Raw genomic sequence first — 14,388 nt, forward strand, 5'->3', positions numbered from 1 at the left:
GCCCTGTTTGAAGTGGATGTCTCTGCAGAATGGAGTCTTGAAGCTTGGTCCTTGCACATGCTGATTTTATAAGGGACACTTGTGTCTGAACATCCTTAGTCTTCTCTAAAATGGTAATCTTTGTATACTTCCAGTTGTTCAATAAATATATATATATAAATGTCTACAGCTCTATAGCTCTACCAGGAGTTGGAGTTGATCGCCCCTGAAATGAGACAAGATTGATATCCTTAATACTTAGCTATGGGTCAAAATAATCAGGATGTTAGCTTATTTTCTGTATTTAAATTTAAAACTTCCTGGTTGCTCCATAAGTTGCCTGACCAGTATCTTTTGGAACCCTCAGATGATGGTGGAGATCATGAGAAATATATGTTTCCCTGCTTTGATTTTGAAAATCCCGAGTTGGGCAAGGCAGGACATGTTGTTGGTTGGAAATTGATGGCACACCTTTCTCCTCTCATACCTCAGGGTCTAAGTCGCAGAACTGTCTGTGGAACTCCCTCATCGACGGGCTCACAGGGAATGCCAAGGAAAAGCCACGGCCAACGATTGTCCATGACCCCCGACCACCAGAAGAGATCCTAGCTGATGAATTGCCTCAGCTCGATAGCCCAGAAGCCTTGGTGAAGACATCCTTCAGGTTTGGTGGCTTGCAGTCAATTTGTTCCTTCTTATTTGCCGCAGAGTTATTTCAATCCAACTGGGTGCATCGTTAGCGTGGCCAGAAAATTACCTCATTTCTCTGCACTCAGTAAATTAGAATTGATGAAGGAGTGTTGGAATTAATGCTAGCTGGACTTCTGGCTGGATTTTCTGAATGTAGTGAAGATGCTATCAGTAGTTAAGTTGCTGTCGGTATTTAATTGGTATTGGCACTTAAATGCTGAGGCAAAGGATTTACTGATGTTGACAATTTGAATTGGATTAATGAGTCTTTTGCTTCAAAGGAGGATGACGGATGGAGATAAGTGCACAGAGAAGCATGTGTGGGAATGAATTCAGCACCATGCTTTTACATTCTCTGGCTGGGGGAGGGTTTCCAGTCGTAAGATACATCAGAGCTGCTGCTTCCTGAAATGATCTGCAGAGGCTACTGACTCTGTTCTTGTTCATCTTTTTGTCTTCTGTCTAATGTAGGGACCTCTTGCATTTTCTTCCTATACTGGACTCTACTTCCTCATGGCTCTGGCATTTACCCTTCCACCATGTCAAAGAAAAATCAATCTGAGTATGGGATGTGGTGGATAAAAGTAATTTCTTCCCCTGAATGGGTCTTTCAAGTTCACTTTTGAAATACACAGCAGGGCTGGTATCGGAAATTAAGGTTGATTTTTTTTTTTTTTTGGCAGCCTGCCTTCCTCCCCTCTTTCCTCCTTGTTACCCTAGTTTTATGTCTTTCACTTTTATTTCCATTATAGAAGGCTTTCATACTCTTCACTTGGCTAGCAGAACATAGAAACCTCGCTTTTTCTCCTCCCATAAACAACTCAGACAACTCTTGGCATCCATGAAAAATGTGCTCTCTCTGGCATCCAGGTGATGTGTGTAATCGCTCAGTAAAAGCCATTTCATTGTGTGAAGCTTCTTAGTGTAGACTGAATTATAGATGAGCTCTGAAAAGCAGGGATGAATAGGTGTTCGATTTCTTTATGTAATGTGACTGATGCAGTGGTGGGGCAAAAATTGCAAAGCAAATGCTTTTCTTTTTCTTACTAAAGGTTTGGTTCCTGCATTGTGAGGTTTTACATAAAATAAAACCCACTCAGGTAGAGAGAAGTAACTTCCATGAACCTGTGACTCTTGGCACGTGACTGTTGGTGGGAGAGGGAAGGGCGAAAGGCTTTCTTAGGCTGTGTGTTCTCCTTTTGGAGTGTCTCTGGTGGAGTTCACCCCTTCACCTGGGGTCTTCTATAGCAACTCTTCCCAGCCCAGAACAGGTTCATTGTCCTCTTCAATGAACAGCTAAAGAGGCATTCTCATGAAAAGAACATCTCATTTGCTTGCCAATTCTATTACCAGCATCTCTCCTCGTGGCCTTCAGTGCTCTTTAATAGAGAAAATGTATTGATGGCCGTGAACTTCATTTGATCTGCTGGTTGGGTTATGTATCAATGTCTGGGTTCCAGAAAAAGGATTCAGTTATATTTGTTAAGGTTGGGACTTACTTTTGGTGCCTTGTAAGACTTGGTGCTGTAAGAAAAATGTGGCAGGTATAAATATACCAACCTTCAGCAATTGAAACTAGAAATCCGTTGGCATTTGTTATTCATATATTTGTCTCCTTAATACAGCTGTGTGTTTTTCTGGCACCATCCTTTCTTCTGAACAAGGTAAGTGTTTTCCATGGCAATGTTAGAGGGTAAATATCCTCTAATGTCATTTTCCTTAACTGTGGTGGTCACATCGGTTGTGGGATTTGTTGTACGTAAATTATCATAAGCAAAGTACTGACATGTGGGAACAGTTTATTTATCAAGAAATATATTAGATCAGAATCAAGGTTACCCATGTAATAGAGCTGCTTGTTTTCTATGTGCTTTTTGGATTGCAAAGAAATGAGTCATCATGGGATTTTAAATAAGGCTGATAGGAATATATCACTTATGTGTTCTCTCTTGCCTCCCCACTCCCCCATTTCACATTTCACTCGAGTGAAAAAAACAAGAGACTTGCTGACTTCCTAATGCCAGTGCCTCTGGGAAATCTAGGACGAATGGTTTGTTATACCTGCACATTTTTAAATTTCAAGAGTGCGTCAGTGATCAATGCTCTTGGTCCCTGAGATAACTCCTTTTACTAAGCAGTGCAGTCTTACCTCTACTGAGGTTGAAATGTTGGGTTCTTCTTTCTGACTCTGAAAAGTCAGAGCTGCTCAACCCTGTAAGTGTGTGTGTGTGCACGCATGTGTGTGTGTGCGCGGGTGCATATAAACACATTTATGCACACCTGTATACACAGTTAAGGCATCTGGGCATGTGATTGTTAATATCCCGTCTTTCTCAATTATGGAGGGTCTTCTTTGCTGAAGAGGAGCCCATGGTTCTCATCAATTTTCATTGCCTGTCCTCATAGCTACTCTGTAAGATTGTTACCACTTGAGCAACATAGTAGCAACTTTGCATACTCCCTTTTCTTTCTTCTTGTTTCCACTTGGGGAGCCATTAGGAATCCTGGGTCATGAAATAGGGTCATCAGCTTTTATTACCAAATAAGATCTAAACTGCAGTGACAGTAAGCCCAACGTGACAGATTACCAGGAAGTCTAGTCTTTTCTTGGGGGTTTGTCTCCCTAAATGTATCCAGGGACTTCAGACTTACTGACAGTGATTACAGACTCAGCCCTTAGCCTGCTCTGCCTCCTTCCACCAGCCAGGGCAATGGGATCGCATGTTGAGGGTGGACTTTTGGACCTCAGTGAAGTTCTAAGTCTGTGTCCAGTCCAGATCTCTTCTTTCTTGTGATGCCTCCTCCAGCTGGCTTCTGTTATCTTTTCCTGACACATGATCTCAGTTAGCACCATCACAGTTTCTCAGATGTATGCTAATGATGTTGATCCTTAGAAGGAAGGGGTCAGTTGTTTCATACCACTTTCCCTAGAAATCTTTTCTAGCTCTCTGCAAGTATGTGGAGACAATTACATACAAGCCACTCCCAGGACAAAGAAATGCATACTTGTATTTATGTTTGTATAATATTTCCATTCAAGTAATTCCTTCTTGATCAAAGAGACAGCCTGCCCTAAAGATAGATTCTATTCACTATTTCCAGACATAGGAAATGTTTATAAATTTAAAAATGGTAGGTGTTTTTCAAAAAAGCTTCAAGAGTTTGTGTGTTTCAATGTCCCCCCCCAGGCTCTGTATTGCAACAACAATAATGGTAGGCTTCTTAAATTGCCAAGCATGACCCTAACAACCCAAAGATGATGTCCATTTTAGAAATGGAGAAATTGGCCCAGAAAAGTAGAGCCCATAGTTCTGCTTGAGTTCAAGCACAAGCTAATAAGGACAGTTGCTTGCTAATCGCCTGTCATCAATGAAGCAGATGCAAGGCGTAGCTTGGGTAGGCTTTAGGTGTTACTTAGGCTTTAGCAGCCCCTGGAATCCCACCCCAAATAAATGTATCATCTATAAACTCACATAAAAGGCCTGCCTGTGGGGGCGCCTGGCTGGCTCAGTCAGAAGAGCATGCAGCTCTTGACCTTAGGGTTATTGGTTTGAGTCCCATGTTGGTCGTACAGGTTACTTAAAAAATAAGTATATAAACTTCTTAAAAAAAATGATTGTGATGCAAACATGGCTTCAGGACACTCCTCTTCTAACCAAACAGGCACTGGTGGCCAACACTCTGTTTATGTCAGTTAGCAATAATGCAAGGGGGTGTAGCAGAAACTGAGAACTTGACACACAGATTTAGAAATAACGATTTTAGAAAATGAGAGGCACCGCCTCAATCCCCCAAGGCTTGTAAGTCAACAGTTGAGGTGTGTGCAAATGCCCTCTCAATTCTGAATGCGTTCCCTGGCACATTCCCTGCAAGTCCTCCTCTTTGTTGGGCAGCAGCGAGGGGGCAAAAGTCCCATGTATCAGGGCAGACAGTTCAGCAGAGTCTTGAGAGGAAGACCAGTTCATGAAGGGAAGGGACTCCTCATTACAGTCCAGGTTCAAATCCTAGCCAGTAACCCTGGCAGCTAACAGTTTTGTGTGGTTGTACTATGGACTTTAGTCTTTAGTCCTCATGAAAGAGATATTCTAAGCTACCCAGGAAAATTCAACTCCTGAAAGTGGCTGTACTGGGCTTTATTTTTTCCTTTTTTTAAGATTTTATTTATTTGGGGTGCCTGTGTGGCTCAGTGGGTTAAAGCCTCTGCCTTCAGCTTGGGTCATGATCCTAGGGTCCTAGATTGAGCCCCTCATCAAGCTCTCTGCTCAACGGGAAGGCTGCTTCCTCCTTTCTCTCTCTCTCTCTGCCTGCCTCTCTGCCTACTTATAATCTCTGTCTGTCAAGTAAATAAATAAAATATTAAAAAAAAGATTTTATTTATTTATTTGGCAGAGAGAAAGAGAGATCACAATTAGGTAGAGCAGCAGTCAGAGAGAGAGGGGGAGGCAGGCTCCCTGCTGAGCAGAGAACCCGATGCGGGACTTGATCCCAGGACCCTGAGATCATGACCTGAGCTGAAGGCAGAGACTTACCCCACTGAGCCAGCCAGGCACCCTGTACTGGGCTTTAGTCTTGATTCGGTTACCAAGGCAAATTCTTTCATCTCTTTGAACCTCCATTGTCTTAACTGTCATATCCGAGGGCAGACAAGGGCAGTGGGTCTCAAACATGGGCGTGCATCATAATCACTTTGTGGGTTGTGAAAACAGATCGTTGAAGTCCCCCCATGTCTGGGTGGGGTCCTAGAATGTGCCTTTCTAACAAGGTAGTGCCTATGCTGCTGGTCCAGGGATCATGTTTAGAGAATCATTGGACCAGATGATACTGAATATTCCTTGGAACTCTAAAATATTTTGCTGTATTAGTTGGAGCAGGTCAGTGATCTCATCTGGCCTCAGTTTCTTCATCTTGGAAATAGGGATAAAGGTGCCCACTTCCCAGGATTGGTGGGAGGCTTTAAAGGAGGTAATATAAATGAAAGACAAGCATACGCACAGTATGTGGCATCTGGATACTAATCTCTTTCTATTCAGCTCTCACTGGAAACCTTCTATGCCTTTGAGTGTTATACACATGGAGTAAATAGGATCAGACTTGGGTTTTGTGGCTCCACAGGCAGACATTATGGGCTCTGAGAGTTTGCTAAGCTTCTGGCATGAAGAATCTGCTTTTAAGACCTGAGACTTTGGAAAAGAAGAAGGTGGGAACTGTAACTTAAAAAAAAGAAAAAAAGCATCATTGTCCAGAAAGTAGACACTCCTGGGAATTATACACCCCAATGCCTGTTTCCTTCTTCCTCATGACCTGTCTCTTTGAGCTTGTTGTTCTGCTCAGGTTTTTCTTTAAAGAGATGTGAGAGAAAACTGAACCTGGAGCTTGAGGAAGAGAGACAAGCCCCACCAGTCTGATTAGTGACAGGACTCCGAGGGCCCGGAGAACAGGAAAGAGCTGGCTGCCGGCATCCCTTTCTTTCCGCAGCCACTAGTGTGCACAGTTGCAAAGGTGAGACCCAGTCCAAGTTGCACTGGGAGGCAAAGAAACCAATGTTTATTGAACATCTGCTATGGCCGGGAACCGGACATTCATTTGCTCCTTTAATCTCTCCAAACCAGGGCAAGGTGAGAATCATTATCCCAGTTGTACAGGTCAGGAAACTGAGGTTCAGAGAGATCACAGTCTACCCAGAGTCACTCAGCCTGTGGCAGAGCTAGGAATTTCAGCCTGGTCCACCTGGCTCCAGAGCTATGACTTCTCTACCCCATCACCTTGGCTTCTGGGTCTGTCATTGGTGAGTAAGACAGTGTGATTGGTTCTACTAATTTGGATGTGGTGATTGGGATATATAGTTTGATGCTTCTCCTACCGACCTACCCTGTTATTTTGTGCTAAATCCTTTCTCTAGTTCAGATTTATGTTTTTAAGCCACCCATGCTTTTGGATAGGGCCCCTTTAAAGGCTGCGCTTCTCAAATTTATGAATGAATTCCTTCAGGGATCCTGTTAAATGCAGAGCCGGATTCAGTAGGGCTGGGTTGAAGCAGGGAATGTGTACTTCAAACAAACTCTCAAGTGATGGGAGGCTCTGAGGACCACCCTCTGAGTGGAAGGGACTGGGCTTTGGACTGTCACAGATACCAGTTTGCAAATGCTCTTCTAACCCCTGGGATCTGAGTCTCAGTTTCCTCATTTTACAAATGGAGACCGAAATAACAACACAGGCCTTGGGGACTGTTGCTGGGATTAAGAGGGCTAATGAATGTGACAGCCATTAATTCCTTCTCTCCCAGTTTTCAAAACCCTCCGCACCTTGACCCCTCTTTATGTGCCTGGGTTGTGCAATGAACCGCAGGCTGGGAACAGGAGCCCTGTGGGTGCTTTCTGTGCAAGGCTGTCCCAGCCTGACCTCTTTAGATGCTAGCGGAGATTCTGAAGCCATTCAGGGCATGGGCCATCTCGGTTACTTCCCTTGAGCCATGTGACTCCCAACATGGGTTGAGTTACCAAGTTTTGATAATTTTGCATTAGGAAGAATAGCATGCTTGGTCCCCAGAGAATCACTGGGGTTTTGATGAGCTTCTCTTTCCACTGAGAATGGACTTATTTGGGCTTTGGCAAAAGTGTTTCCGATTCTATACATAGCTTACTAAGAATATGTTGCAGAGAGTAGAACTGCATTGAGCCAACGCCCTCAGCTATGGATGAGATTAAGGCCTTGTCAGATCCCATTTAACGGATTGTGTTTTCCATGCAGAATTAAATCGTTGAACTCATCCTCATTTTGGTTTTTGGCAGTCATTTTTTCCACTAGGGGCTACTGCCAAGAAGCCAGTTTCTGACTTGATTACTTTCAGGAAATGTGCAATCTGGCTGATGATACGGCGTGGCGTGGGGCGGTGGCCCCTGCAGCTTCAGACCCCACCCCAGGATGAGTCATGGGTTAAAATTCCCAGTTAGCTCATGGGAAGTCTGGTCACACATCTTTCTCTATCACCGTATGCTGGTCACCTACTGGGACTTTTGGGGACACCTACTTCCCTGACTTAGTGCTGCCTCCCTGGAGTTGACATTTTCCCCTTCTGGTCTTTGCGAATCCTAATTGTAGAGTCTTCCTTAAGTTAGTTAAGGGGAAAAAGGAAAGAATGAATTTAGAGGGCTTTTTTTTTTTTTTTAAATTCAGAGGAGTTTCTATTGCAAAGATGGCTTCCCATTAGGGAAATACTTAGGCTTCTTTTTGGTAAGTTTTTATGGACAGATTTTTTTAGTCTTGGAAATTAACAAAGCATGGAGCATGCAGACACTATTCCTCTTGTATTCTTCCTGGTCCTTCCATGGTATTTTGGGAAAGAGGGGATCTATCTTTGTGGCGGCCATGCAAATGCACCTTTCACATCTCCAAGCACAAGGAGTGTACTTGACCCAAGGCCTGAGCTTCTGTGTGAGGAAATTTGTTTTGGTGTTGGCTGAGCCTGTGTTTCCAAGTGTACTCTCAGCCAGTGATTGAGAGCATCTGAGATGCTAAGCCTGGCCATTCCTGGGAGACATGGGACTTCTCTAATGGTGACATTGGTTTGAGGACTCCATGATGGCCTTGCTGAACTTTCTTTGGAACTGTCCTGTAGTCTAAGATATTTCCATTCAACTTTCCTTCCTTTTCTCCTTCACTGGGAATCAGACCTGCATCCCAAGTCTGCCAGCCTCCCTGGCTTCTTCCCCATGTTCTCTTACAGATGGTCCCCTGATATATTTCTTGCAGGTCTAATCCTGTCTTGGTATCTACTTCTCAGAAGACCTGGGCTAACGTGGTCCCCTGTCTCACTGTGATCCTCTGCTGGCTTACCACTTCCGGCTCTGTGCTGCGGGCTCAGATCCGAGGCTACTAGCCTCAAGATCCTGGGTCAGTCCCTCTATTTAATTTAACATTTTGTAGTTGATGTTGCGCCTTCCTCATGAGCTCTAGTGCTGGGGTAAATATGGGGCAGGCCACAATTTTCTTTATTTCTTTAGTATCTTGTACTTTTATTGCCTACAAAAGACTTTGTGAAACATTTGGATTCACTAGAGAAACTATAATATAAAGAGAGGGGAGAATTTTAAACCATACCCAAAATACATCTGTTTCTGTTGTCCAAGAGAAATGCTTAAAAATGTTGAACATCATGTAGACGATTTGTTTATGGACACACTCCGGTTTCCAGCCAGTGGACTTGTCTCCAGGGCTGAGTTCCCCTAGAGAGTGCATCCTTCTTCAGACCAGACACATTCTCACTGGACTATTGGGGAATCCAGACTTCCAAGCACAGAAATGGACTTCACCTGAGGCATCCTCAGCACCACAATGTATACCCCTCAGAATAACTCCTAGAAGCACATTATACAAAGTGTAAGTGACTCATCCTTAAATAACCCTATGGGGAGTATCAGGCAGCTTCAGTACTGTCAGGTGGGGGGCGGGGGTTGTGACACTCTTGGAACCTCTATTTCCCTGCCAGTGTGATGTGTGGACCAACCTCCTGTGCTTCCTGATTAGCAACAGGAACTTCTGCTTTAGGCCACTCAGAGACCTGAAGTGTGCAGGGAATCCTTGATGCTCTGTCTCAAATGAAGGAAGGCCTCCCCACCCCCAACCCTCCTCTGGCAGTGCTTTGAGACCCATTGCTTTCTGGTTATGATTCTAATATACTTCTGATCAGTTGGTCCAGATTCCTGCCCTTGGCTACTTTGTCTCCATGACAGCCTTACTGGTCAACTCTCCAGTCACAGTCCCATGTTATTTCTGAGGTTTAGCCTTAGGAGCTCATGGGAACATCTGGGGCCTGGCCAAACCACACAGAGCCTAAGAGACAATGGGAAAGCTAAAACCTAGCCTCCTACTACCTAATGTTACTGGCCACTGAGTGTAATTGGATGTGGACCTTCTGGTTTGTGGGAGGATGTCTTTCTAGAGAGAGAAGAAGACATACAGTTTTCATCCCTGCTTCTCTTCTGCTTTGGTTTCCCTTCTCCCTGTAATCCTCCGAGCCAGAAAACCTGGACCATGGCTTTCCACTTCTCCTACTTTATATCCTCCTCCTCCCCAATACCAGGTCTTGGGCTTAGGCTTAATGGTAGATGAGGTGAAGAGACAGATTGGCCTACTGATATGGGACCCTACACTGGGAAATATCTCAAAAGCTCCATATGGTATTTCTTATAAACTTTCTGTGATGAATGACTTTACTGTATTTTTTTTAAAGTAAAATTAAAGTGCCTGAATAAAAATAAAGCAAAGCCCTTTAAAACTGTGTCCAGTGATAATGCAGATAGGATATCCCTTGATTGATTGTTGGTCCCTCTCCTCTGCAGTGGGGGCTCTTGTTTATATTATTATCTCATAATAACATGACCCTGCATTTTACTCTACAGAATTTTTTTTCCTACTTACAGCATTAGGGCAGGGGTTCGGCCCTTGTAGCAGGGAAGGAGCAGTTTCCTTCTTAATAGAAACTTTCTAATACCAGATGCTATCTTCCCATTCAAGTGCTCACTCTACACTTACATCCTGTGCCATGCAATGGAGCCACCTGGGGGCACCCCCCTGGCCTCACATTGATTAATGAATATGATGGCACTTGGTGTAACCATGAAACAGGCCACTCTGGATCATGGTGTCCATGAAAGAGAAGCAAAATGAGCAGTGTGAGTCAAGGTTGGGAGGCAGGAAGACAGGCTGAAGGAACTGGATTTGTGTGTAAGGCATATGAGAGGGAGGCAGTATTGGAAAGGTAAAGTAGGAACCAAGTATGGTAGGTTTACTGTGGGTGTAAGGTTCAGTTTTATTCCATAGGCACAGATCTTTGGAGCTCTTATAAAATCTTCAGGGAAACAGAAAGAAGATTGCATTTTCCATTAAGTTACAGAACTAGAAATTATACTTCCATGCCTCAGCCCCCTACACACAGAGCATCAAAACAAAGGTTTCTGGCCTTCAGCAGAGATGGAATAATGGAGCTAGAGAGAAGCATGGGGTCTAAACATCGAAGGTGACTGGAGGATATACATGGACAATTTGGGGAAGAAATCCATGAAAATATGTTTTTCCACATGGATTGGAACTGAGACCATTTTTTAAAATTACTTCTAAATGCAGTGGTAGCTAATGGTTATTGACTAGACAGCCCCATAACTATAATCTACCTGCTCCCCATTTATTGATTACTTAACAGAAGTGCAGCCAGAAGTGAATTTGCTACAATAAATTACCTCCAGACCCTGGGGGTCAGCTTAGTTGGGGAAGGATTGTTATTTGAACAAGAGCTGCAGACATGCTTGTTCTCCTTTGGAAGAGGTGATAATTCTGGCTTCAGTGATGTAGCTCAAGTAGTTGGAGGCAGGCACATTGCAAATTGCTCAAGAGTGTGACTTGAACACTGTCTGCAAAGTAAAAAACAGGAAGATATGAATCAAGTAACAGTCTTGCATTATGGGTCCCAAACTTTGATCTGTTCATCATTTTCATTCTTTGAAAATGGTTCAGATTTAGAATTAGAGAAGGGTATATGAAGGGGGTTTGAATTATATTTATTAAATTATGTGTTTCTCTAATACTTGGCTGATTATTCTGTCCTTGACTGTGACTAGTCGTGTTAGGGTTGAGTTTCGATGGTGGTTAAGTATACAGGGTAGCAATGAACAAAAAACTATCATGTCTAGCTCTAAGCCAGTCCACAAGTCCTGATATTTAAGAAATGACTTTGCATTTGTATTTTTAAAACCTATTTCAAAAGTTTTTAAACTGCCAGAAAAGTTGCAGACTAGTAAAATGAAGAACTGTCTAACCTCTACCTAGAGTCACATTTGCTTACTTGCTATCGAATATCTATCCCATTTCATCTCATCTTATATCATAATCTATCTTTTTTTTTTCTGAATTTCTTGGCCCTAAGTTGGAGACATCATGATCTGTCAGCTTCAACTTGAATTTCTGTGGAATGAGACCATTTTCTTGCATGGCCACAGTAGAGTACTCAAACTCAGGCAGCTTAGCATTAATATAATACAATTATTACATAATACTATATTCAGCCCATATTCTAATTTCACCAAATGTTCCCATAATGTCTTTAATGGCAATCTTTCCTTCTGGCCCAGGACCCATTCCTGAAGCACACATTACACTGAGTTGTCACGTCTCATTCATCTCCTTTAATGTGAAGCAGTTTCTCAGCCTTTCTTCGTCCTCCATATCGTTCACATTTTGAAGCAAACTGGCCATGTGTTTTGTTTTGTGGAGTGTTGCTCTGTTAGGGATCGTATGATCATTGCCTTGGGGTTGGATTCAAGTTGTTCATGTTGACAGGAATACTATGTAAGTGGTGCTGTGTCCTCAGTGCGGCCTTAGGGAGGAGGATTGCTGATTGTCCTTGTTACTGGTGATGTTAATCTTGAGCATTTGGTTAAGGTTTTTTCCCCCAATTTTCCACTAGAAAGTTACCTTTACTCCTGAGTAAGTAATGTTCCCTGTGGGGAGATACTTTGAGACAATGCAGGTAGCCTCTTTGCTAACAACCATGTAGGCACTGGTTTTAGTACCACTTGATGATTCTTGCCTGAATGAATGGTTACTTCTAACTCTGTCATCCCTTTTCCATCTATTAAATGACAATTTGACTGTGGACAGGACATTTCCCTTCCCTTCCCTCTCTCTTTCCCTTTCTAGAGTATAGTATCATAACAGATTCTGGATTCTGGAGCAGATTCTGGATTCTGGATGAAAGAATGAAACAGATTCTTCCATCCAGTGTTTTATAAGCCATGTGTCTTCATTGCACCTGGAGCCCAGGGCTTTAATTACAAGAGAAAGGCCACAAAGGCCAAGCAGAGGGGTAGTATGAGTGGTCTTACAGTCTCAAATGCATTAACCCTAATGGGTGGAAATAAGCTCCACCTGGAATATGAAGACATGTAGCAGCAAATCCAGGGTGTAAACCCCTGCCCTGGTGATAGGGGTTCTTTGGGGTCCTCTGATCTGGTGGAAGGCAGTGTCCTTATCTGGCCCTGTTGTAACTACAAGAATTAGTGGAAATTGCAGAGTGGAGAGAGTCATGTGGAGTGGGTTGGGAAAGGCGTGACTTAGCCAGAGAAAGGAGTTTGAATGTATTATTTGGACTCAAGGCGGGGTCTCCAGTTCTTTCCCCTTCTCACCTCTTTTTGCCATAATGCTCCACTCTCTGCTTCCTTGTCCTGCTGGCCGGTATCAGATGATTCTACCAAACACCAGTCCAACGAGCTGCTTGTATCTTATTGGTGAGGTATAGTGTGAATATTTGAGCTCTGGGTTTAATCTAGCTTCACTCCTTGCCTGCTGTGTGACCTTGAACATGCAGCTTAAACTGAGGCTCTGTTTCTTCATCTGTTTAATGGGATTAGATATTCTTTTCCTCATGGGATCCCTGTGGGGAGTCTAGGAAAGCTGCACATGTTGGGCAGTGAGCACAGTTTCTGGCATAAGCAGGGGCTTGATAATTAGTAGGTAATATGATTCAGCATCAGCATCCTGTTTAATGCTCTCAGAAGGTGTGCACTTTGCTCTAGGTCCTGTGTGGTGTGGTGTGAAGGAATTAACGTCATCTGACTTTAACAGCCATGCTCACATGTACTTTAGCATTGAGTTGCAGTTCTGACATCTAGGACCTTTGAGGTAACCTCTACCTCTCTTTTGTTTCTGGAACTGTGTTGCATCATCATCATCATCATCATCATCATCATCATAGCTTACCTACATACAGATGGAGAAATAGGCATGAAGTAGTTAACTAATCCAAGCTTATATCACCAGTGGGTAGGTCTGGGATTCAAAGCCAGACAGCCTGGCTTTAGAATCCACATTTTATTTTGTTTTGTTTTGTTTTATTTTATTTTATGTATGTATTTGAGAGAGAGAGTGAGAGAGAAAAGATGAGCAGGGGGAAGGAGGGGGAGAAGGAGAGGGAGAAGGAGAGGGAGAAGCAGAGTCCCTGCTGAGCAGGGAGCTGGATATGGGGCTAAATTCCAGGATTCTGGGATCATGATCTGAGCCCAAGACAGACACTTAACTGACTGAGCCACCCAGGCACCCCAGAACCCACATTTTTGTCACTCGGCCACCTTGCTTTCTTAGTCTAGCATCAAGGAGTGGGTTTGTGTCTTCTGGTTTTGTTGTTAGTGTAGACCTACTTTCCAGTTAGGTTCCCGATGCCTGCCTGCATCCCTGCCATTCTGATCCAGTGCTAGATGCCAACATCTGCCTGCTTACTTCATTTCCTGCCATTTCCTGGTACCTGGGGTGGATTTTTACCACATCACCAACTGGTCTGCTGCCTTAGGCTTCATTCCCTCCTGGCCCCTTCCCCCTATAGCTTTAGCTGCTCTTATCTGGAGACCTAGAAAGCCCTTCCTAAGACGTCCTACTCTCCTGGTTGTGAGTCTACACACCTGCTGTCATAGGCCTTTCCACGAGCAACTCCTAGCATCTCCCTGCAGTCTTGCCAGAGCTCTTTCACTCTAGGGACCGTGAACCACAGAGGTGTGCTCTGTGTACTCTGTGCAGGATGGACCTGGCTCAGGAAGGTGGTGTGGAACTGGGGCTCAGAATCGGACAAAACTGGATTTCTGTCCCAACTGCGTCACTTACCACCCTGGGAAAGTTACTCTTCTGCTTGTCTTGCCCTCAGTGTTCTTTTCTGCAAAATGGAAACAGTGATGATGG

The 14,388-nt window shown here is 43.7% G+C and overlaps 1 protein-coding gene across 6 annotated transcripts in view; it reads left to right on the forward strand.

Annotated features, from left to right (window-relative positions):
* PDE1C (phosphodiesterase 1C) overlaps window positions 1–14,388 on the forward strand; it is a 536,493-nt gene that overhangs the window by 133,677 nt on the left and 388,428 nt on the right. For all 6 annotated transcript variants that reach the window (XM_046020570.1, XM_046020562.1, XM_046020563.1 and 3 more), the window contains one exon: window positions 472–643. Coding sequence is in view for 5 of the 6 variants with exons in the window: in XM_046020562.1 (XP_045876518.1) it covers window positions 472–643 (172 nt within the window). In the remaining variant the exon portion in view is untranslated. The remainder of the gene's footprint in view (window positions 1–471; window positions 644–14,388) is intronic.

Source organism: Meles meles, chromosome 10, assembly GCF_922984935.1.
Source record: "Meles meles chromosome 10, mMelMel3.1 paternal haplotype, whole genome shotgun sequence".
Classification (NCBI taxonomy): Eukaryota; Metazoa; Chordata; class Mammalia; order Carnivora; family Mustelidae; genus Meles; species Meles meles.